This window comes from Gastrolobium bilobum, unplaced genomic scaffold (genome assembly GCF_033153095.1).
Source record: "Gastrolobium bilobum isolate Gb01-03AN ecotype WA unplaced genomic scaffold, APGP_CSIRO_Gbil_v1 utg12914, whole genome shotgun sequence".
Taxonomy (NCBI): domain Eukaryota; kingdom Viridiplantae; phylum Streptophyta; class Magnoliopsida; order Fabales; family Fabaceae; genus Gastrolobium; species Gastrolobium bilobum.
Window position 1 is genome coordinate 307,571 of NW_026897469.1, and position 24,095 is coordinate 331,665.

At 35.8% G+C, this 24,095-nt stretch overlaps 1 protein-coding gene across 1 annotated transcript; it reads right to left on the reverse strand.

Annotated features, from left to right (window-relative positions):
• Nucleotides 1-15,173: 15,173 nt before the first annotated feature.
• LOC133307140 (nuclear/nucleolar GTPase 2-like) lies at nucleotides 15,174-18,207 on the reverse strand. Its single transcript, XM_061507579.1, has 7 exons — nucleotides 18,109-18,207; nucleotides 17,890-17,994; nucleotides 17,584-17,712; nucleotides 17,323-17,463; nucleotides 16,576-16,676; nucleotides 16,078-16,135; nucleotides 15,174-15,682 (listed from the first exon to the last, which is right to left on the reverse strand). The coding sequence occupies exons 1-7, from the start codon at nucleotides 18,127-18,129 to the stop codon at nucleotides 15,314-15,316; spliced, it is 924 nt and encodes a 307-aa protein (XP_061363563.1). The 5' UTR covers nucleotides 18,130-18,207; the 3' UTR covers nucleotides 15,174-15,313.
• Between the last annotated feature and the right edge of the window lie 5,888 nt (nucleotides 18,208-24,095).

Sequence of the window (24,095 nt, forward strand, 5' to 3'; positions counted from 1 at the left end):
TCTTAATATAATTCAGAGAGTTTTCACTTTTTTTTTAATAATTTTGCGGACTATGGTAGTTCACCATTAAATCTGCAATTTTTCCATTATCTTCATGGGTTATGTTCATTGCTTCCACTGATGTAAAAATGTACCGTTGCGAGGGGCCTGTAGTCTGAACATGATAGGTGAGACAACTAGGGATCTAAGATACTGTTTTTGGTATTGGAAAGCGAAATTAAAAGGGCGTGATTGAGGAGGGTTTGAAGTTGCGCTTCAGTGCTGTCTTGGCCGGGTTTCTGTCAGTGGTAGGATAACGCTGCTCACTTGCGTTTTGTCAACCAATTGGAGTGGGAATGTTCATTCGTGGTGCTTACTGCTCACTCTAAACCAGATATGGGTGGGATCTTGAGTAAAAAAGATTTGGTTGCAGGGACAAATGTTAAAACCTTAGCCTCTTTTCTTTGTGATACATGGCCAGGGTAGTTCATGGCAGAAAAATCATCATTATTAAGTAACAATTTAACACAATAAGCAAACACAATTCAAAATCTAAATGGTTTAATTTTAGGGAAAAATGTTTTCCTTATCACGGGAGATAAAATCATCTGTGGCTATCCCAAAACAACTGTCTAAGGGGAAAATACAGAGTATTTTAGTAATTTTAATTTTATTTTATATTATGTATTTTATTAAAATACCCTACATTATTTTTTCCTAAATCTTAAAATGTCGTTATTTTGGAATTTCAAATTATCTCCTGGACAAATGTTAATCTCTTAATTTTATGGGTCTTTTCATTTACATGATTCTTATTTAGTTCATTTATAATATATGTGGGACTTCATTATTTACATTTACAATTTCTAACATTGTCATCTAATTTGTATTTGATGGCTATTTTGATGAAGTTATGCTTATGTTGTATCAAACACCATTTTTAAGTATTTATGTTTTCTAAATTAAAAAAGAAAAAAAATTATTTTTAGAAATTTTATCATGTACGCCTTTTATGTATAAGATTAACTTTTCTGCACAATATTAAGGGCAAAAAAATTAAATTAATGTAATTAATTTAAATAATTACGCATTTAATGATGTTTTGTTAAAAATTACACATCCGTTGCACAATGAGACGCCCTCTTTGGGCGTCACATGAGACGTCCATACCCCACTTTCCTTTTTTCACTCCTTACTCATTTACCTCTCTAACCTCTCTCCAACCTCTCTCTAACCGCGGTTCGTAGCGAAGCTCTGCCAACGTAGGTAAGGTCATAATACCTCATATGTATACATTTAAATTACAGTGCTAGTTAGTAATACATGTTAGGATTGATTGTATATTAGAGACTTGGAACATTAGGATAGTCACTTAGAAATTTTATGTCATTCTATGAATGTTGTAATGATATAATAATATTATTATTACGTAGTTATTATTATTACCGATTTTTAATTATGTATTAGGGTTTAGCATATTAATTAGTGATTTATTGTAATACCCCATATTTTTATTAACTTTAACCTTATGCCTTTTAGTTAATTTGAGGAGCCCAAACTTCTAAGTTTCGAGGACGAAACTTCTTTTAAGGAGGGTAGAATGTAATACCCCATATTTTCTTTTAATAAAATAATAATAATATAATAATAAATATTTTTGGATAATAATGATATTTAGTATTTTTGTAATTAATAATATTGGTATTTAATATTTTTAATTAATGAGTTAATAATAGTTAAAATAATAAGAGGTAAGATAATAATAGTAATATTATTTGATTTATGTGATAATATATAATTATATATATATATTAGATGATAAATTATGATTAATTGATTTATTAATTGATTGATGATTTATGTATTTATGTTTGATTAGTAATGATTGATTAGTAAATTGTTTAGATATGATGAGTCAACAAACATATATTGTTTAGATATGATGAGTCAGCATTGAGTCAATAATGTATAAGCCCTAAACTTCAACTATAAATAGAGACCTAGCCTAACCAAACCAATTCACTCTCCTCTACTACTCTCTCTCTCTTCTCACTCCAAAAAGTTTATTTTAATTATTTTCAATCTTTATATTTTTTTTTATCAACCGGTTCTCTGCCCTAAATTACTCTTTTCTTCTAGAAGTTAGCGCGGAGACCAGGTAATCCTAATCTCTAGGTGGTTGTAGATTTGTTGTGTATGAAATTTTATTGGGTGTATCTTAATCTTTAGGTAGTTATATGTTTGATATATGGAATCCTAATCCCCCTATGTTCTATTTGAATAATATGGAAGTTATGATGACCCTGAATAATGGATTTGGAAGTTTTGATATTCTTGGATAAATGATTTGGAAATTATAATGGATTTGGAAATTATGATATTATTGAAAGATTGAATTTTGAAATTATACTCTTGATTAAATTGATATGGAAATCATGAAAACTATTTGACAATTATGAGAATCGTGACAAGATTGAATTGATTGTATGTGATTGAATAAATTAATAGTGGGAGGATAGCTTTGGGATGGTACCTCCCAAGGTGATGAACACAACTTTTGGGCTTTACGCCTCCGATGTGAAACTGATGTGAAAAAGATTATATCCGTTCTTTCCAAAGTGGTGTCTGGCAGGGTTTCCCAGGATACTAGTAGCAACTTTGGGAAGAGGTGTGCACACTAGGAAGATGTGAATTGATTATGGCCAATGTGATTTGTTTGTGACTGGCAGGGTTTCCCGGGTCATAGGGTAGACCGGCAGGGTTTCCCGGGTCTACCATGGTTCTCTTCCCACTAAATATAATGAACTTAAACATTATCAATAATGAAATTTGTTATTTGATTTGATTATGAAGAATGTCATTGAGTTGTGAATATTATCATATTATGATTAATGTTGTGCTAAATATATTAGTTGATAATTACCAAATACATTAAATGAACTTAATAAAGATAAATTTTATATAATGGAATTTTGATTATTATCTTGATATTTGATTTGATTAATGTGGAATTGATTTGAACACTATTTGATATTTGATTTAATTTGTTATTAATTACATTAATTGTATTTTGATTGGGATTACCAGCTTTGCTGACTTTTGTGTTTGTTTAACTGCAATGATCCTTCACGGGGGAGCAGATTTTCAGTAAATCAGGTTGCAAGGATGGGGCTAGCAGTGGGCAGTGAGGATACGACTCAGGATTTCTAGCTGTAATAAATATTATGTATATAAAAAAAAAACTGTAGTCTTAGATTTTTATTTGAATGTAATAGAGTTAGCCTTGCATTTGTCCCTGTACAGGTGCGGCGGTAACACTTCCCAAATTCGATTATTTTGAACTTCCGCTGTTATTTATAAAATTATTGAATTGATTTATGCTATTATAAATTGTTAGAATTTGGGGTGTTACATTTATAAATAGTGTTAAAGACTTTGTAAAATTCGTATGTATGATGTTATTAATGCGGGAGTGCATAACTTTGTAGTTAGTTGAGGATAATGGTTGAGTCATCATCTTCTTCAGGATCTGATTCGGATGTAGAGCCCACCGATCCCAGCATGTGGATCATACCTGGGCCGTACAGGTGGGAGGTCCTTTGTAAGAGGACGCAGAAAGGTCATATTTCACAGCGAGTGTGGAATACAGAGCATGTAAGAAAGATTAAGACTAGGCGTGGGAAGCCACAAGGGGGCCCACCTACCGGTGCTATTCCACAGGTTGTGGAAGAGTACCTCAGACAGGCGAGTTTCATACATGTTGCCAAGATGCAACATATCCAGGTATGTTATTTATGTCGTTTTGTATCTATGTAATTATTTAATAAAATTCGTTAACATGTGATAATTGCGTAATTTATCACAGATAGATACATTTTTAATTAGTGCTCTGGTCGAGAGGTGGAGACCAGAGACACATACCTTTCACATGACCCAAGGTGAGATGATGATCACCTTACAAGATGTGGCAGGCATATTGGGCTTGCCGACCGACGGTACTGTCGTCATCGGATCGACCTCTGAGGATTGACATGCTGCTTGTGATTCTGTTTTTGGACATGTTCCAGAGGCCGGTGAGTTCCATCATTCCGGCGACCTCCGCATCTCATTCTTGGATCGGCATTATACCCGGTGGACTGATCATGAGGGGAATCATGCTGCCGACGGTGGCGGACCCAGAAAATTATATGAAGGGGGCAAAAATTTAACAAATCCGACTTATAGAATTTTAAATAAAATATAATTTAACAAGTATACTAAATTGATAAATTTAACATAAATTACTTCATTGCCATGTGCCATGTCAACAATGAAAAGTAAGAGAATCACAATCTTAAACCAAAAAACATGTACAGCGGTCTCAAGAGATGCAATCATTAAATAATTTTAATAACAAATATAATCACATAACTAAAATAAATCCAAAAAGAGGGGGAAGCTCGTAGAACTCCAAATTAGGCGAGAACCTAAAACTAACATCATAAAGTTCCATAATGCCACATCACTACAGACCCATATACTTCAGTTATCAAGCACCATAAAGCTACACAAATAAATTCCAAAAATTATTGCAAACTATAATTATTTTATACCCATTTTTTTCTTTCACTTTCTATTGGTTTTTGAGCATTCGAACAACATGAAACTACAAAAAGATCAAAACTTTACAAAGAGAAAGTGAAAATACTCACAACAGGAAAATGGGTATCGAGTTTCTTTCTTATGCTAACAGATTTTGGGTATCAAATGAAGCAAAAGAAGAGAACTCAGAAAGTGAAGTCGAAAGCTTTGAACAAAAAGATTGTACCCATCATCAACAAGATGAAATCAATGCAACTCATTTCAGATCCAAAGAGCACACAATACTAGTTTTGCTAAAGTAACCCACCAGTTATGAAAAACGAAATATACTACGTATTTTTTTTGGGATGTAGACATTTTTTTTCAGATTTTAGAGGGGGGCGGGCGCCCATGCACGCCCCCCATGTAGGTCCGCCCTTGGCTGCCGAGATCTACTTCACAAAAGCCCACATTGCCCGGATGTTGGGGACTTGGTTGCTGGCGGACAAGTCTGGAGGTAGCAATTTTGGTTGCCGGCTTGTCCCGTTACTAGGTGGAGGATTTGAGGACATTGGCCGATTCAGCTGGGGATCACATTGTGCAGTAGATGTGTAATTTTTTACAAAACAGCATTAAATGCGTAATTATTTAATTTAAATACATTATTTTAATTTTTTTGCCCAATATTAAGATTATTCTATTTATTAGTATTTTCTTGTGGATCCTACCGACATTTTATGGGTTTATCTATTAAAAAAAGAGACTTTTCATCCGTTTGAACTAATATTATTATATTCGGATCGATATTGACTCGATCCAAATCCAGATTATTTGGTCATTAATTCAACCGTTAATTAAACTAAATTTATAATTAAATATATAATAAATAAAAGATTATGAGCAATATATATATATATATATAGGTAAGATCCTTTGACATTAGTGTCAAATTTGAAGTTTGACGTCTTATCTAAAAGCCGTTAGATCAAAAAAGATCAACGACTCTGATTTGTAAGCATCTATTGATCTAACGGCTCTCAAATGAGGTGTCAAACTTTAAATTTGACACCAGTATCAAAGGATCCTGCTATATATAACACCTCACAATTTGAAATCAAGTAATTAAAATATTAAGTGAGCAATGAAGTGATGGATTAGTGAAAATCCTAAAGATTATGCCAAATACAAAGAAAGGGCAAAACGGTAATTAGCCAACACGCAACCCTAGGAAGATAAAAATTGAGTAGAAGGTCTCAGATGGTAAAAATAACCCTGGAAATGGGTTCAGAACGAAAAATTGAGTGGATAGGCAAGTTTCAGAAAAATCAGTGAATAGTATTTTTCGCGGGTAAAAATACCGCGTTACGATTGCACCGTAAAACGTGCCAGTTGAATTTTGAGCTCTAGGTTTCAAATATGAGTTATAAATGCTTTATTGAGTTAGGAAATATGAATTTTGATAAAATCTGATGAAAGTAAGTCGTTTTGGGGAAGCGTGCCAACGACTCGCGCAATAGCTTAAAACGGTGTTTTCTTCGAACGAATGGAGGACTCTGAATTCATCTGATCAAGCCTAATTAAAGGGGAATAGTTAATGTTAAAAATTTGAGTTTCTAAATAGGTTGTGAATTTACGGACGTTTAGTGGAATCGGAGGAAAATTCGAATTAGTTTTAAATCGCGTGAGGTGGCGGTGGGACCCACCCCACTTAAGTGACTTAAGCCACATGTGCTTGGCACTATTCATGCATCACTTTCCTCCCTTCTTCTTCATGAAACCCGCAGCCCCTCCCCCAAAAACCCCATTTGCATTCAAATTGGAAACAACCTTCTAAACACATTGGTACCACTCTTGAGCCTTGAAACCGTGTATTTGGGGAGATATTGGCCATTTACAGCCACGAAATTTTGGAGAAAAAATGGTTGTCCATGGAGCTTTTTGATCTTCCATTGCTTGGAGAAGTCTTGGGTTAGCTTCTAGCCTTTGTTGTGAGTATGTTTCCATCTCATTTACATGGTTTAATTGTGATTGAATTTTTGGAAACCTAAAGCTTGATTTGATGATGTGTTGTGTTAGAGAGCTCAATTTGAAAATGTGTATTAGATGATAATGTGTTAGAATGATGTATTAAAGCTAGAAATGCGATGAAATTTATTGGTGAAAATTGATGAATTTAACTTAGAAAAATTTGATGATCATGATTTTGGACTTGTGAATTTTGGTGTTGAGACTTGTTTGATGAATTGTGGCATGATGGTATGATGATATAATAGGTTGTGTGAAGGTTGGAATGATTAAAATTGAATGGAAATTCCTTGGAATGCCATAGGGTAAAATTCGAACCTTTGAGGAAAAATTGAGGAATTGATGTTGAAAAATGATTTGGATGATGATTTGTGTAGTTATATGGTGCTTAGATGGGTTGTGTTGTGATTGGAGAGTGTTTGAATCAATGGGAAAAGTAAATTGTGTTTAGAGACCTAAATGAGCCCAGAATGAAATATTTCGCAAAACGATGCGTAAATGTCGAAAAACGGAAAAACGATGATTAAACTAGCCTCTAAACAACCTAAGGGAGTGCTATAAAATGAGAAAGAAAATTTAGGAAAATAAATCTCAAATTTACACCTACATGGCCGAACCTCCAAAGGGAAAAAGGGTGATTTGGCGATTTTCGCGTTTTGATGTAATTCGACGCGAAAATGACGAACCGGCACTTGAACTGGCCTATTGACAACCTAATGAGACGTAACAAAATGAAAAAGAAAATTTAGAAAAATAAATCTCACATTTACACTACAATGGCCGAACCATCAAGGGAGGATGGGGAGGATCTTTGTGATTTTGCGTTTTGATACTATTTGACGAGTACTGATGGATGTACGTTATTGTATAGGTTGCCGTACGTCGACCTGAATCCCGAATCTTGAATCAGTGAGTTGCCCTTGGTCCGGGACCAAGTGGATTGAGGTAAGAAATTGGTGCATTGCATGTGTAATTATAAATTAACATGTATTGGTTGAACTGAGAGTGATTGGGAATGTCCTCTGTGTAGGCATTTCGCTGTGTACCGAGTTGAGGGATAAGCTGCTGCGGAGCTTGTGGAAACACGATTTAAGGTAACCTCTTGGTACTGGGGCTTGTTCCCCTTTTCTGTTCCACCTTGCCAGTTGATGGCAACGGTAGGAAGTGTGTATGAATAGTATAGAACACATGAGCATGCATGCATTATTGCTATGGGTACTGCGGTACCGAGTCTCTGGCCAGTAGACAGTTTTATTAGCCTTCGGGCATTTTCGGACTTCCGCTGGATAGGTCTCCAGGAGGGAGTTCCAGTTGACTGCGTGTCATGGTGTGTGATCCGGGTAGGAGCACACTAGGAATGTCTTTGGCGTTTTGGCTGGTTTGGGCATCATGGTTGTGGTTTCTATGATACACACAAGGGTAGGAGAGGCAGTGAGCCAAGGAGACCACCGATCAGAGAAAGGATTCCATCTTCAAGATTTAAAGACTTTCTGTTGTAAAGACACGTGTACATTCAATGAGAAGTAGATAGGCAGGTGTAAGTCATATAGGATGATAGTAAAGTAGACACGTGTAAGTGTGGGAGAATAGGAATTGTATAAAAGGGTAATGTAGACCCTAATCTGGGATATCCATTTGTTTTGTAAAAAAGAAACCCATTGTGTTGAATAATAATCGTTCTTCTCTCTGTTGCTCAGAGTTTACCCATTTTTGCATCTTTTCTGGTTCTTCTCTCCCCGGTTGCTCTGGTAGAGTCTAACACTGGTGCTTTCATCCTTGTTCTCTTCTCACGATGCGGGTTCAGGAATTGGCAGATGTTGTTGCATCCTTGCAACAACGTTTCGATGAATCACAAAATCAGATTTCGTTAATTTTGGCACAGATGCAGCAATTGACCGAATCAATAGGAGCTCTTCATTCAGATTCGAAAAGTTCGTCGGAGATTCAACAAGAACCACGACATGCACCGGAGAATCAGCATGATTTGGGGCACAGGGAAATTGTCGACCCAAGATCGTTGCTGAAATTCGTAAAGATGGAGATTCCACTGTTTGATGGCAATAATCCAGATACTTGGATTTTCCGAACAGAAATCTTCTTCGATTTGCAGCGGATTCCACCGGGATTAAAGGTTCAACTTGCAGGTTTGAGGATGGACGGTCCCGCTTCGGCATGGTTCCAGTGGACCTATAAAGGAGGAACCATTCGAGCTTGGCCAGAATTCACGCAAGCACTAAAGCAGCGGTTTGGTGTGAAGCCACATCAGAACATTACTGGTATGCTTTCTAAGGTATCTCAGACAGGAACACTCAAGGATTATTTGGCTGAATTTGAGAAGTTGATGAATCAAACTACTAATGTGGATGATGGTTTATTACTGAGTTTTTTTGTATCGGGTTTAGCCCCTGATTTGAGAAGAGCCATTGAACTTCATGAACCCACCACCCTTCAACGGGCAATGCATTTTGCATTTGTTTATGATGCTCATTACACCGAATTAAAAGTTTCTCTGAATACTGGTTATTCCAACCCATTGCGGAGAAATCAATTTCGCAATTCTCAGTCAAGTGAAGGCATGACACATCCAACTTCAAGTGTTTCATCTTCGGTGGGCAATACAATTCCTACCAAAACCATAGTCTCCCAATCTTCCACAGTTCAGAACAACTCATCTCCAGCTTCAATATCACAGGTTCCTATTAAGAGAATGTCTCAGGAGGAGTGGACTAGGAGACGTGAATTAGGTCTCTGTTTCAGCTGCGATGAGAAATGGAATAATAGACACAGATGTAAAGGGAAGTTTCTACTAATGGTGGGGGAAGAGATGGAAGAAGAGGAGGAAGGTGAGGAGATTGTCTGGAATTTTAATGGTACTGGTGCGGCCAATGAAGATGCTGCTCTACACTCTTTGTCTGAATCACACAACTCCAGGGCCTTGACTTTTGTCACCACCATTCAAGGTCACACAGTGACATTCCTTGTGGATACTGGTAGCACGCATAGCTTTATACAGAGAGAGCTAGCTTTAACCCTACAGCTTCCAATGATACGTATAAGGAAAATGAGAGTTTTCCTAGGTAATGGTGAGTTCTTAGTTTGTGATAGCAAATGTCCGAAGGTGAAATTGATGGTACAGGGCCATACATTTGAGATGGACTTATGGGTCCTTGATCTTGACTCCCTGGAAATTATTTTGGGCATGACATGGCTGGAATTATTGGGGAAGGTGACACATGACTATAATCAGTTAACCATGGAGTTTGCTTGGCAAGGAAAGTTGGTGCAATTAAAAGGCGATTCTCAGACAGAATTACAAGATACTCCTGCTGTTGGCGGCTGCTTATCCTTAGCTGGTGACACGCAACACCAAGTTGGGGTTACAGTGGATAGTGAATTGGTTAAGCTGAAATCAACTGTTCCTCCAGAATTGTGGCAACTGTTGGTGGAGTATCAAGAGGTATTTTCCATTCCCAAGTCTTTGCCACCATTTCGTTTTATAGACCATGCCATACATTTGGAGCCAGGATCCAAAGCAGTCAATGTAAAACCATATAGGTATGGTTATCATCAAAAAGAAGAGATAGAGAAGCAAGTAACCGAATTGTTGGCTTCGGGTTTCATTAGATACAGCACAAGTCCTTACTCTTCTCCAGTTTTATTGGTTAAGAAACAAGATAAAACGTGGCGCATGTGTATTGATTATAGGGCTCTTAATGCCCTTACTGTTCGGGATAGGTTTCCCATGCCTACGATTGAAGAACTAATCGATGAATTGGGAGGGTCTATCATATTTTCCAAGCTTGATTTGAGAGCTGGATACCACCAAATAAGAATGTTACCTCAAGACATACCCAAGACAGCCTTCCGCACGCATGAGGGCCACTACGAATATTTGGTCATGCCGTTTGGCTTGACAAATGCTCCAAGCACCTTTCAAGCAGTGATGAATAATCTGTTTCGCCCTTTCTTACGTAGATTTATTATCGTCTTTTTTGATGACATTCTTGTCTTTAGTTCTTCATTACAGGATCATATACAACATATGCAGGTTACTTTGGACACTCTCAAACAGAATCATTTTTTTGTCAAAATGAGTAAATGTGCCTTTGGTGTGGAGGAGATTGACTACCTTGGTCATAAGGTGTCACATCGAGGAGTCCATGCGGATGATAAAAAAATAGAAGCAATGTTATCTTGGCCACCACCAAAGTCAATCAAACAATTACGGGGATTTCTTGGTCTTACCGGTTATTATCGTCGTTTTGTCAAAAATTATGCTACTATAGCATCTCCCCTCACAGATTTGTTGAAGCAAGGAGCTTTTATTTGGAGCGAACAAGCCCAAACAGCTTTTGAATTTTTAAAGCTGGCAATGGCAAGCACCCCTGTTTTGGTGTTACCTAACTTCAATCTTCCATTTGTCCTAGAAACTGATGCTTCCAACTCAGGCATTGGGGCAGTTTTATTACAGCAGAACAGACCCGTGTCCTTCTTCAGCAAAAGATTGGGACCCAGACTAGCTACAGCCTCTACCTATGTGCGAGAGTTATATGCTATCTGTGAAGCAGTGAAGAGGTGGCGACAATACCTACTTGGAGCTCATTTTACTATCCGGACAGATCATAGAAGTATCAAAGAACTGTTGGGGCAAACCATTCAAACCATGGAGCAGCAGAAATACTTGTGTAAGTTACTAGGATATTCATTCAATATTGAATATAAACCTGGTCCATTAAATATAGTGGCAGATGGGTTATCCCGTTGTTTTGAAGAGGAAAGCCTTGCTACAGTCCATGCCTTAATTGGGGAACCATCTTTTGATCTACTGTCTCGAATCAAAGATGAAAATGGTAGTGACATATACTTGAGTTCTTTACATCAGAGAGTGGCAACTGATCCGGGTTCAATACCACAAATTTCGGTGAAGGAGGGTATGTTATTTCATAAGCAACGTTTTCTGTTGAGTCCTCACTCCAAGCTCATACCAGAAATTTTACACGAAGCTCATGATTCCACCTTGGGAGGACATGCTGGGGTGCTTCGGTCTCTATTAAGGATATCATCATCCTTTTACTGGGATTCAATGCGCAAGGATGTTAAAGCTTATGTCCGAGATTGCCAAGTGTGCCAACAATTTAAATCTCCCACATCAGCTCCACAGGGCCTACTGCAGCCACTACCAACTCCCGAAGGAGTGTTTGAAGACCTCACCTTAGATTTCATTGTGGGTTTACCTTTGTCTCATGGCAATACTTCCATCTTGGTCACTGTTGACAGATTAAGTAAGTTTGCTTACTTTGGGGCCTTACCTACATCATTCACAGCTGCCAAAGTAGCACACCTTTTTTGTGATATGATTGTTAGGAATCATGGTTTTCCTAGGTCATTAATATCAGACCGAGACAAAATCTTTTTAAGCCAATTTTGGGTCAACTTATTCAAGCAGAGTGGCACCACGTTGAAGGCTAGTACGGCTTATCATCCTCAAACGGATGGCCAAACCGAGGTAACAAATAGATATGTTGAACAGTATCTCAGGATCTTTTGTCATGAGAAGCCCCATTCTTGGTCTCAATTTCTTTGTTGGGCACAGTATCACTATAATACGGCAGTCCATTCGGCTATTGGAATGTCACCATTTGAAGCTTTATATGGCAAGCAACCGGTGATGTTGCCTTATTATCCTCGAGGGCTGGTGAAGGTAGACACCCTAGACTCCTTGCTGCAGGAAAGAAACGAATTATTAAAAGGGTTGAAAGCTTCTTTAATTCGTGCTCGTAACAGGATGAAGAGCCAAGCTGACAAACATCGGCAGGACAAAGTGTTTGCTGTTGGAGATTTCGTGTGGGTGAAGCTCCAACCATACCGCCAGGTTTCGGTGGAGAGAAGATGCAATCACAAACTAGGAAAACGTTTTTTTGGACCTTTCCAGATTACCAAGGTTGTCAGCCCAGTCGCTTATCAGCTGGACCTTCCTGCCGATTGTAAAATACATTCAACGTTTCATGTATCATTGCTCAAACCATGGTTTGGTACAGATTCTCCCAAACCCGTTTATGTTCCCCAGTTATCAGTTGATAACAGACCCATACAGGTCCCAATCGCTATTCTTTCTTCCAGGGAAGCAGTAACTCATGGTTCTTATCAGCGAGAGTTCCTCATCCAGTGGTCTGATTCCCCACCAGAGGATGCTTCCTGGGAGCACGAGCAATACTTGCGCATGGCACATCCTGAAATCAACCTTGAGGACAAGGTTATTGTTGAAGAAGGGGCATATGATACACACAAGGGTAGGAGAGGCAGTGAGCCAAGGAGACCACCGATCAGAGAAAGGAATAAAACCCTTAAATTTTCTAATATAATTCTTAAATGATATCATTACTTTGATTATAGAGAGTTTTACATAAATTAAATACATTTATTTGGGATGGGATAGAATGACATTTTGAATGTACAAAGTAATGATATATATTGTCTATAAATTTAAGTAAGTAATTTTTATTTTTATTTTTGATTTTTCAAAAGTATTTACATCCATTTGGATTAGACTAATTCCCTTTATAGCGTAGAGCATGAAGATTTATGTCACTTACCCCAAATTATTTCGCCCGAGTCCCTAATTGTTTCGCTTAATATTATATTTCAACCCCAACAATTCACTCTTTGGGCAAAATTTGCTTAACATTTTCTACAAGGAATTTAGTTAGCAAATAATGTTGCATAGATATTAGGGGTGTTGATCAACGATTCAAACCGATTCAAACTGCGATGACCGAACCGAAAAATCGATAACCGAATAAATCGATAAATCAAAAACCGAAAAAAATTGCAAATTTTAATTAGATTAGATCGATTTTTGAATTGGTAGATGAAAACCGATCCAATATATTAATTTCCCTCTACCTACTTGGGTCTTTCCCTAAACCGATAAACCCAAGATTCATTAACCCATCAACTAAACCCAAGAAAAAACCTAGTCACATCTCATCAACAAAATTTCATCTATGTAGAGCTCATGTCTCATTGTCTAAAAAACAAAAATTATATTATCGTTTACTTATGTTTTGTATTTTAAAAAAAATTACAAAGGCAATATATACAAAAGATGTTATTTGCACAGTAATCATGAAACAAATTTTAAGATTTTCAAAAAACCGAAAACCGATCCAATCCAAACCGAAAAAAATTGGATTGGATCGGATCGGATTTGAAAAAAAATCCAAGCCGAATGGACGATTACATGATCAAAGCGAAGGAATTGAATCAGATGATTTTTGTTTCCAAAACCGATTCAATCTAGACCGCGATCACCCCTAATAGATATGTAACTTAACATTTCGGTAACGTAACTAAGAAAATTAACTTTTAATGAAGTTCACTTTTAAAATTGATTTGTATAAACATAAATTTGAAGGACAAAACAAATTGTATGTTATCTCTAAACCTTACCTGCAGCTGCACTTTACAGTTTCTACTCAAATACTTACCAAACAATCACATCAAAGTTGCTACCAAATGTCAAGTCATTAGACCATCAATATGGACTAAAAAGTTAACATGATCCCGGCACATGTTAACTTTCCCTGGTCTCACTCACAATCAAAATTTTTTTTTGACCATTTTATTCTTGTTTTTTTTGTTTGTTTTCCTTTTCTATCTTTTACATGTGAGAGGGACCATTTATACATTCCATGAGGGTATTTATTGGGGACAAAGACATTGAATTTTGGAGCTCAACGCCTCATGGTATAAGAGATTCTTATGAGTTACGATTCATTGGATCAGAGGTCCTTATGAGTTAAAAGATTGTTTGACCATTTAAATATTGAAAAAATTATTTATCTTTTTGAAGATATAATTATATTATTTTAAAAGAGATAAAAATATAATCTAATATTTTTTTATTTAACTTTTAAAAAAAAATTCACTCTCTCTCCCATAATTTCAATTACTTATATCTTTCTCTCACTTAAAATGACATAACTTCATATCCTTTAAAAAGACAAACACTAAACACTAAACACTAAACCCTTAAATATTAAGATTGTTTAAATTAACTTATTTTTTTAAAAAAATAACTTTTTCTTCAACAAGGTAAGTTGAATTTATATATATATATATATATATATATATATATATATATATATATATATATATATATATATTAACTTGAAAATGAATTGAAAATAAAACCTCCAAATGCATGCTCTTAAATTAAATATATCCTGTTAGAGATGACAGCAATCAATCCAAACTTCTCCAAATCACCATAACATGGATGACAAAGTAATGGCATTAATTAAGAAAAATGTTACTTATATCCTCGTTTACAACTTAGGACCAATTTGCAATTACATAAAACAAAATTTCTACCATAGTGCAAAATATATCACTAAAACTAACGCTCAACAAACCAAAATCCTGCATGTTCTTATGATCTCCATAACTGGATACTCTATCTATTTCGTCTGCGTCCAAAGATCAGTCGACGACCTTCAGTGAAGCTTAATTTACAGGACAAAAACAGAATTCCCGAACGCAAAATTAATGCATTTGACATGCGTATTTGTGAGGCAGATGAAGTCCCAATATGGAAGATGTAAGGGAAAGGGAGCTTGTTCTCTTCAGAGCTTTTTTTAGGGTTGGAAATAAAACCAACGGACAATATACATAAGAGTTCCCAAACGGCTATGCCTGCAACCAAAACTTATGACTCACTTGTTAGGACCAGCTCAGCAGAAAGAAGCTGCTAGGATGGTAACTCAGTGGCTAGACCCTGCTCAGATGTGTCACTGTCGGGGGTCAGAATTTCTGTGTTTGTATTATCGCCGGTTTTAGGAAGTTGGTCAGTAGATTCTCCCTTCAACTCATTTTCGCTATATAAATCCCTTTGAACAGGTACACTTCTTTGCTGCTGGGATGCAAGAACATTACCGATAGCTTTAAAAGCAGCAGATGCCTGATTACCGTCAACAGCATCATCAACATCTACACCATTAACACTAGGTTCCTCGGACATGTCATCCTGCCTGGGAGGACGAACAAAAAACGGAATTTTACCCCTCTGCCAGTCATGAAGCATCATCTTTGCTGCAGTCATCAGGTCAGGTTCACCGCCCTGAAAAAACCATTATAAGTAACAATCACATTAAAGTCTGTCATCCTGTCTTACCAAAGCAAAAAGCCTCAAGGAAAACACATTGCAGGAACACTCAGATGAAATAATTGACATACTACTGTCATTAAAGGGAAAAGTACATTGAGTTGCACCGTTTCCTTCTTAAAGAAGATAAACAAGCACAGGATACAGACATGAAATAGATGTTGCTTTGGTTCATAGTCAGTCAGGATAGTCATACCATATATAGATGAATTTGCACACACAAATAGCATTTCTAGTCTTGGCTAAATTGGGGAAAGCAAGAACACATTAAGAGGGCTGATGTCTCAACAACAATGCTACAAGGAAATATCTTTCAAATATAAACTAGGACTCTGGATCAAAAAGAATACCTTCAGAAGTTTGCCACTTGATTTGCAAAGCTGAAGTAGGAAGTCATTTTCATCATCCCTGATGACAAGAAAAAGATTTTGCATAAAACCAAAGCTATAATGACAGAGACAAGCAAATCAAGGCAAGCACAAACTGCACATAACAGACACAAGAAGAATGATCATGTCATCACCACCTTACTGTGCATAATCTGTCACTAGAGGCTAAACCTATTGGCAAATGAAAAGAAAAACCTTAAAAGATGACCTGCACAGAAAGATATGTTAACATTTTATGAAGTGTTGGCTTTAATCCACTTCTATAAATTTCATGTGGGTTGATTGTATGACATGGAGAGAAAATGTTGTTCACTATCAACTACAATAGCACAGATCTTGTCAGCGCCAAAGATTAACTGGCAAACTTGGGTTGTTTTCAGCAAACACAAGAATACAAAAGGAGGACACTTATCAAAAATCTACTTGTCACCATTGAGTTAAGGAGACAGAGAACTGTACCACTCTTTTATTTTATATGCTCTTTCCAAGTGCTCCTTCTTCACACGTTTCAAAACCTCACCAATATGGTCCGTAGCATCTTGCAAGTTTGTTACACGTACCTGGAAATATAACAGGTATTTAGCCTGACTCGAATGATGATAATAATAATATATCTACCAATTAATATGCAAAATGAATTCCACAAGTACTTCTATTACCACATGCAAGCAGGAGTGAATTATCCATTGGGCAAGCAAAACAAGCATGAGTCCTGACTATCACTATATATAATATAACATAATAAAAGCTATGATCGTTCAGGAGATGCCAGATTGATTGGTTAACACAATATCACTCAATACACAATTACATCGGATAATAAAGTCACCATTCTGACAAATTAACATAAGGGGGAATCAATACTGATCACAATCATATTTTGTCGGCATGAATGCTATAAATAATACCACTAGCATGTCATTTCCTGGGTTAAGTAACACCCAAAGAGGTAATATACTTGTCATTCAGTCTTAAAAAAATCTAAGAATAGCAATTTCTGGGTCGGAATCAGAATCCTACCAATCGCAATGATTAATGCACCACAAACTCACAAAATAGGTGATATCTCAGGAGACTACCAGGTTGATTGGTTAACACCATATCCCTAAACAGTAGCATTCTTTTTACTTGCATAGCTAATCTGAACAAATATTCTTTGTTAAAGCACATGACAACCAAAACTAGAGAAAACAGGAGAAAACATACCACACCCTTCAGCACAACATCTGTTTCAGAGTCATTGTTGTAGTAAACAACACCTGGACAATCAATCAAAAAGATCCTCTTTGTAAGAGTTATATACTGCCAGACTTTCGTTTCCCCTGGAATTGGAGCAACCTTGCAAACCTTTGGCAAATAATAGGACACATGTTAGTCAACAAGCTAAAATGCTTATTCCAACACACAAACTCATTAACAACAGCTTAAGCTGAAAATCAGAAGCAGATAAGGAGAAAGAACTATTACATTCTTTGTACGCAATGTATTAATCACTGATGACTTCCCAACATTTGGATATCCAACAAATCCAACAGATATTACTTGCTTATCGCTTTTCAATCGAGCAAATTGCCTGAGAACCGATAAAAGGGAACCCTAGGCACAAAAATGAACAATAAGCAGCAAATAACTGCAGATGCAGAATGGTTGAAGGAGAGGAAAGAAAGATGTGTTATCCCCAACGTCAATTATCCTTTTTTTCATTAAGTAACACATTACAGCAAATTAGCAGATAAATAAAGTAAACAAATTAGTCAAGTGTATCAGAAATACCTTTCCAAAAGACTTGTTAATGCTTGCATGGAATGCTAGAGTTGGATATTCTTTCGACAAAACTCTAAGCCATCCTTTTGTTGCCCAAGCAGGAATTAGATCACACTGACCAAAAAATAAAGATTTAAGATGTTAATTACATTACATGATAGCAATTTACAGTATTTATCGATTATCAACATTCTTGAACAATGACAAACACAAAATGATGTAAATAACCTTGTTCAACAAAAGAACCATGTGTTTGTGCTTGCAGTTCTCCTTCAAATGCTTCTCTAAATGGTAGCATCTTGTGCCTTGTGGGTCCCTCGCATCTAGAACCTGCATTAGGATACATAAAATATTAAAACTTCAAAAGAAGAGGAATGTGTATGACAACAGCAAGGAATCTGGACATCAAAAGAAATCTGACATATGTTGTCCTCTTCAGTTTAAACAAGCACTAAACAATATTAGAGTAGCTCAGTTTATATCCTGTAAAATCAGTTACAACTTACAACAAAGTAACTGACTTGTAACTAATAATAACTGACTTAGTTTTCTGTTAGATTCTAACTCAGTGAGTTAACATTGTATAGTTAATTAACTCTCTGAAGTTAGCTTAGTTCAGTAGGTCTATAAATAGACCCCTGTGTAATTCTCTAAAGTGTGGTTATCATTTTTCACAATTCTGAAACTCAGCTCTTTTCAGATTCGCTAATTCTCTCTTCCCTCTCTTTACATTCTTCGTTTATGGTATCAGAGCTCCATTCTTGGGGCCCTGATCCATTTTCTTCTTTCTTCCATGGCTTCCGCTACACAAAACACCCTAGATTCAGCCTCATCTGCAAATCAAAATGCTTTAGGTGATTCCAAATTGCCTATATTGTTCAACACACAATTGTCTGTGAAATTAACTAGCAAGAACTTCCTTTTATGGAAGCAGATTGTAGAACCACCGATAATAGCTCATCAATTGGAACGCTATCTTGTTAATCCACTTTCTTCTTCGATTTCGATCAGAGGAAAATAAAGTTGCTGAAATAGTTAATCCAATGTTCGTTGAATGGGAGAGAACAGACAAGATGCTCCTTACATGGCTTCAATCCACTCTTTCTGAAGAAATCATCAATAAAATTCTTTTAGCTCGAGTGAAAGCTCTCAGTGATATGTTGATAACGATAGGTGATCCTTTCTCCGATCGAGAACTTATTCAAACTGTGCTTGAAGGACTTCCTAAAGATTATGGTCCATTCATCAATTACTTCAGAGGAAGAGATTCTAGTTGTTTCAAAGATCTTGAATCACAACTCCTAGCTCAAGAAGCTATGCTCGCAAAATTTCAAGCAAGTACGTTATCTCTGAACTCAGTTAATGTAGCTCATAACAGTCCTCTGTTCGCCCTTGTTTTAGGAACTCAAGAACAGGGGAACACCAGACAATTACAACCTTCTTTACAAGGACCTTTTGATCAAGATTATAACTCAAGAAGTTACGTTCAACCTATGCGAGGTGGATGGCTCGGTGGTCGCGGTCGAAATCGTGGTGGAAGAAGTGGTGGCAGATTTCTCGTGACTTGTCAACTTTGCCGGAAAAATGGCCACGAGGCTGCTAACTGCTGGTGGAGGTTCAACACAGGCTTCACACCTCCACAATCAACTCAGTCTCAGTTTCCGACCACTGAGAACTTTCTTGCAACAGCAAATTTGATGGTCTCTCAAATCTAATTTTCCTTTTTCCACAGAATATAATGAGCCCTTTGCACTTATTTTTAGTGATTTGTGGGGACCTGCACCCATTCCTTCATCTCAAGGCTTTATGTATTATATTACATTTGTTGATGTTACAACAAGGTATACATGGATTTATCCCCTCAAACAAAAATCAGAATCATTAAGCATCTTCAAACAGTTTCACTCCTTTGTTTCCACTCAATTTAAACACAGCATCAAATCTGTCCAAACTGACTGGGTGGTGAATTTAGACCCTTCACAAAATTTCTTACAGACTTGGGAATAATTCATAGACTGATTTGTCCTCATATTCATCATCAAAATAGGTTAGTTGAAAGAAAACACGGACAAATTGTTGACATGGGACTGACTCTTCTTGCACATGTTTTCCTTCCCCTTAAGTACTGGGATCATGCTTTTCTTACAGCTGTCTATTTAATAAATAGACTGCCTACATCAGCTTTAAACTTCAAAATTCCCTACTATGAACTTTATAAAACATTTCCTAATTATAAAATCCTTTGCACATTTGGATGTGCTTGTTTTCCTCTACTTCGTCCATACAATAAGCACAAATTTGATTTCAGATCTCAGGAATGTGTTTTCCTAGGATACTCACCCAGTCACAAAGGTTATAAATGCCTAAACTCTTGATGGAGAAATTTACATATCTAAAGATGTACTCTTTAATGAACACATATTTCCCTTTCCATTCATATTTTCTTCAACCTCATCAAGCATCCCAAATAATTCCACTTACTCAAGCAATATCATCCCACTAGCTTCTACTTCTCCTAATACATTCTCTCCATCACTTCCTCAGACCACTACCTCAGGGTCACCAACTGCAGCAATAAGAACCAATTCAAGTGTTTCCTTCTCTGGACGTACCGATGACTCTGCTCCTAACTTGATACATGATACATCATTTCATTCTTCTGACAGTGCTATACCGCCTTTTTCTTCTGACAGTGCAGTATCATCCTCTATTTCACCTAACTCTAATTCCTCACATAATAGAGTCAGTTCATCTCAACCTTCTGCTACTGCTGATAAATCTCCTAACACCAGTTTTACTCCCTCATCCAGGCAAATCAATCCTTCTCAGTCTTCTAACTCTAGCTCCCCACCCTTAAATACTGCAGTGCAGTCACCTGTGTCCACTGTCTCTCCTATGTCTTTATCTTCTTCTCCACCTTCATTAGGATCTGAATATCAACCCTATAAATCTCTTAAAATACACTCTCCTACTCATACTATATTACCAGATCTAAAGGTCCAGTCCCTTCCATTTTCACTGCTCATATGGAACCAACCAGTGCTAAACAAGCTCTAACTGACCCCAAATGGGCTCAAGCTATGCAGCAGGAATATGATGCTCTCAGCAGGAATATGGTCTCTTATGCCTCTGTCAGCCTCAAGGAAGCCCATTGGTTGCAAATGGATCTTTAGAATTAAAGAAAATTCTGATGGTACAATTAATAAATACAAGGCAAGGCTAGTTGCCAAAGGTTTTCATCAACAATATGGCTAGGATTATAATGAAACATTTTCCCCAGTAGTAAAGCCTATTACTATTCGCACTATCCTCACCTTGGCTTTGTTTCATGGATGGCCTTTAAAACAACTTGATGTTAATAATGCTTTCCTTAATGGAGATCTCTTGGAAGAAGTATATATGTCTCAACCTCCAGGTTTTGAAGTCACTGACAAGACCCTAGTATGCAAGCTCACCAAGGCTCTTTATGGATTAAAACAGGCTTCTAGGGCCTGGTTTGAAAATTTTGGAGATACTCTTTCATCATCTTGGTTTCATTTCTAGCAAATGTGACCCCTCTCTCTTTATTCTTCGCTCTAATGGCAGCTGCACCTATATTCTAGTTTATGTGGATGATATTATCATCACAAGTAATTTATTTTTTACAAAACGATAGATGTCATTTTTATTTTATTAAAATTTAAAATTTAAATTCTTTGGAATTAATTATAAATATTCTTTAAAAAATTAATTTTTTCGTTTAATTTATAATTTTATACTTTTTTGAATTGGTTATACATATAAATTTAAAACGTTTACATTTTTATTTTATTAAAAAAATACTTGTATAAAATTTCTTATCGTTTTGTATTATTTTTGTACCGAGTGTCACAATTATATAACTCCATTGATAATAGATACTAATGCATTCACTTGTATTTGATTGTAAACTTTAATTGTAGCATACGTTATCTCACCATTAAAATCATCAATAAATTCAAATGTTGAAAATTTAGGGAATTGGTATTCATTTTAATTTTATTCCATCAACATACATTAATGAACTTTTCAACGAACTAAAGGAGGTTTTTTGAACATATTTTTTGTATTAAATTAATATACACTTTTCAATAAATATTATTATTCTCATTTCTATGTAGAAAATAGTGAGATATTAATACAATTGTCTGCCACTAATTAATGTTGAAATCTTTTTCTACCTATATTATGTTTAAAATTCGAATTTTGAAAAAGTAGTGTGGGTATTTTTTTTTGGTAAGCAGTAGTGGGGGTATTAATATAGATGTTTGCCACCAATTAATGCTGAACTTTTTTTACTCTTATATTAAGTTTAAATTTCGAATTTTAAAAGTTACTGGAATTTTAATAGGCCTGGCAAATACCAATGCAGGAGTTAGTGAGATCTTAATTGAGTTTTTAAAAATATGAAAAGTTATTATAATAGGAAACATTTCAAATTCCTGTGGGTGTGAACACAAAGCTGAAAATAATTTAGAAATTTGAATTTGATATTATGAATCAAGACAATTACAATATGAGAAGTTGAAATAATAATTATTTTCTGGGTACAGAAAATAAGAGCCCCAAACACAACAAAATGAAGAAACACTCTCTAAAAAAATATGAAATTAATATGTTGTGCTATTAGAAATTTATCCATCGGTTACAAATTCTTTTTCAGCATCAAGACAAAAAACTATTCACAGGCATCGAAGACGTTGAAGACAAAAAACACAGGCAAGCACTACACAGCATCGAAGACATTGAATACAGGCAAAAAACTATTCACAGTAGCAAGAAACATGAAACATTCCATCCTGAAAAACGAAATAAAGAGAATAAGTATACAGAATACAAAACAAACAAAAGAGAATTAGTATACAAAAAATGAAAACAAATTAAGATCATTTGTTTATAAAGGAACCAAAAAAAAATACAACATCAGCTACAAAAACGAACGAAGAAACAAAACATAGGCAAAAACTATTCACAGTAGCAAGAAACCTTCCGCCCTGAAAAATTAAAAAAGAGAATCAATATACAGAACACAAAACGATCAAAAGAAAATTAGTATAGAAAAAATGAAAACGAATTAAGATCATTTGTTTATAAAGGAACAAAAAAAATACAACATCAGCTACAAAAACGAACGAAGAAACAAAACACAGGCAAAAACTATTCACAGTAGCAAGAAACCTTCCGCCCTGAAAAAACAAAAAAAAAGAATCATTATACAGAACACAAAACGATCAAAAGAAAATTAGTATACAAAAAATGAAAACGAATTAAGATCATTTGTTTATAAAGGAATAAAAAAAAATACAACATCAGCTACAAAAACGAACGAAGAAAGAAAACACGGGCAAAAACTATTCACTGTAGCAAGAAACCTTTCGCCCTGAAAAACGAAAAAAAAAGAGAATCAGTATAAAAAACACAAAACGAACAAAAGAGTATAAACAACAATACCTACAAACACAAACGAAGAAACGAATCGGAGGCACTCTCCCATGACGTAAATGAATCGGAGGTTCTTCCTTGATTTGCTGTTAGTGTTCGTCTCTTTGGGCAATTCACACAACTCTCCCCTTTTCTTCTCAGACAACCTCAACTTCCTTGTTTTGGAAGACGAAAAGAAGAAAAGAAAGAAGCTATTTTTCTCAATGAAACAATTAGCAAAAATTGTATACAGGACAGAAGAACGAAATAACAATGCACAACGTTTCTTTTTATAGACGACGCAAGCAACAAAAGAAAAGCAATCAGAAATTAAATGAGTTGTCTGCCACCCAAAACTTTCCAAATCTCTTCCCACCATCCATATTTAAATTCAAAATTTCAAATCATCTCAAAATTCGAATTTTAAATCAGCTGAGTAATAATTCCAATGTAAAAAGCAATTAAATCAGTTGACCAATTCCAATGTGATGGGCAGTGGGACATTCAATGCCTTGTCTGCCACTACAAATGGTCATTTATTTTTCGATTTAAAAAAAAATATCGATTTTTAAAAGAAATTCTTTTTCCAATTTACCAAAGAAGGAAAGTTTTTATATGACATGTAGTGTGAACACAATTTTCAGAATTAAGCAGGGAGTGACACATCAGCGAAGTTTCCAACATTGAACTCTTATATATATATATATATATATATATATATATATATATATATATATATATATATAGATTTATGTTATTACACTATGAAAATTGAA

What these genes read in the sequence shown, in the direction of transcription:
- LOC133307140 (XM_061507579.1), bottom strand. Translation starts at nt 18,129, where the DNA reads ATGGTTCTTTTGTTGAACAAG. An exon ending in ATACATTGCGTACAAAGAAT is followed by an intron (nt 17,464 to 17,583) that starts GTAATAGTTCTT and finishes TATTTGCCAAAG; the next exon opens with GTTTGCAAGGTTGCTCCAAT. An exon ending in CAAGTGGCAAACTTCTGAAG is followed by an intron (nt 15,683 to 16,077) that starts GTATTCTTTTTG and finishes TGGTTTTTTCAG; the next exon opens with GGCGGTGAACCTGACCTGAT.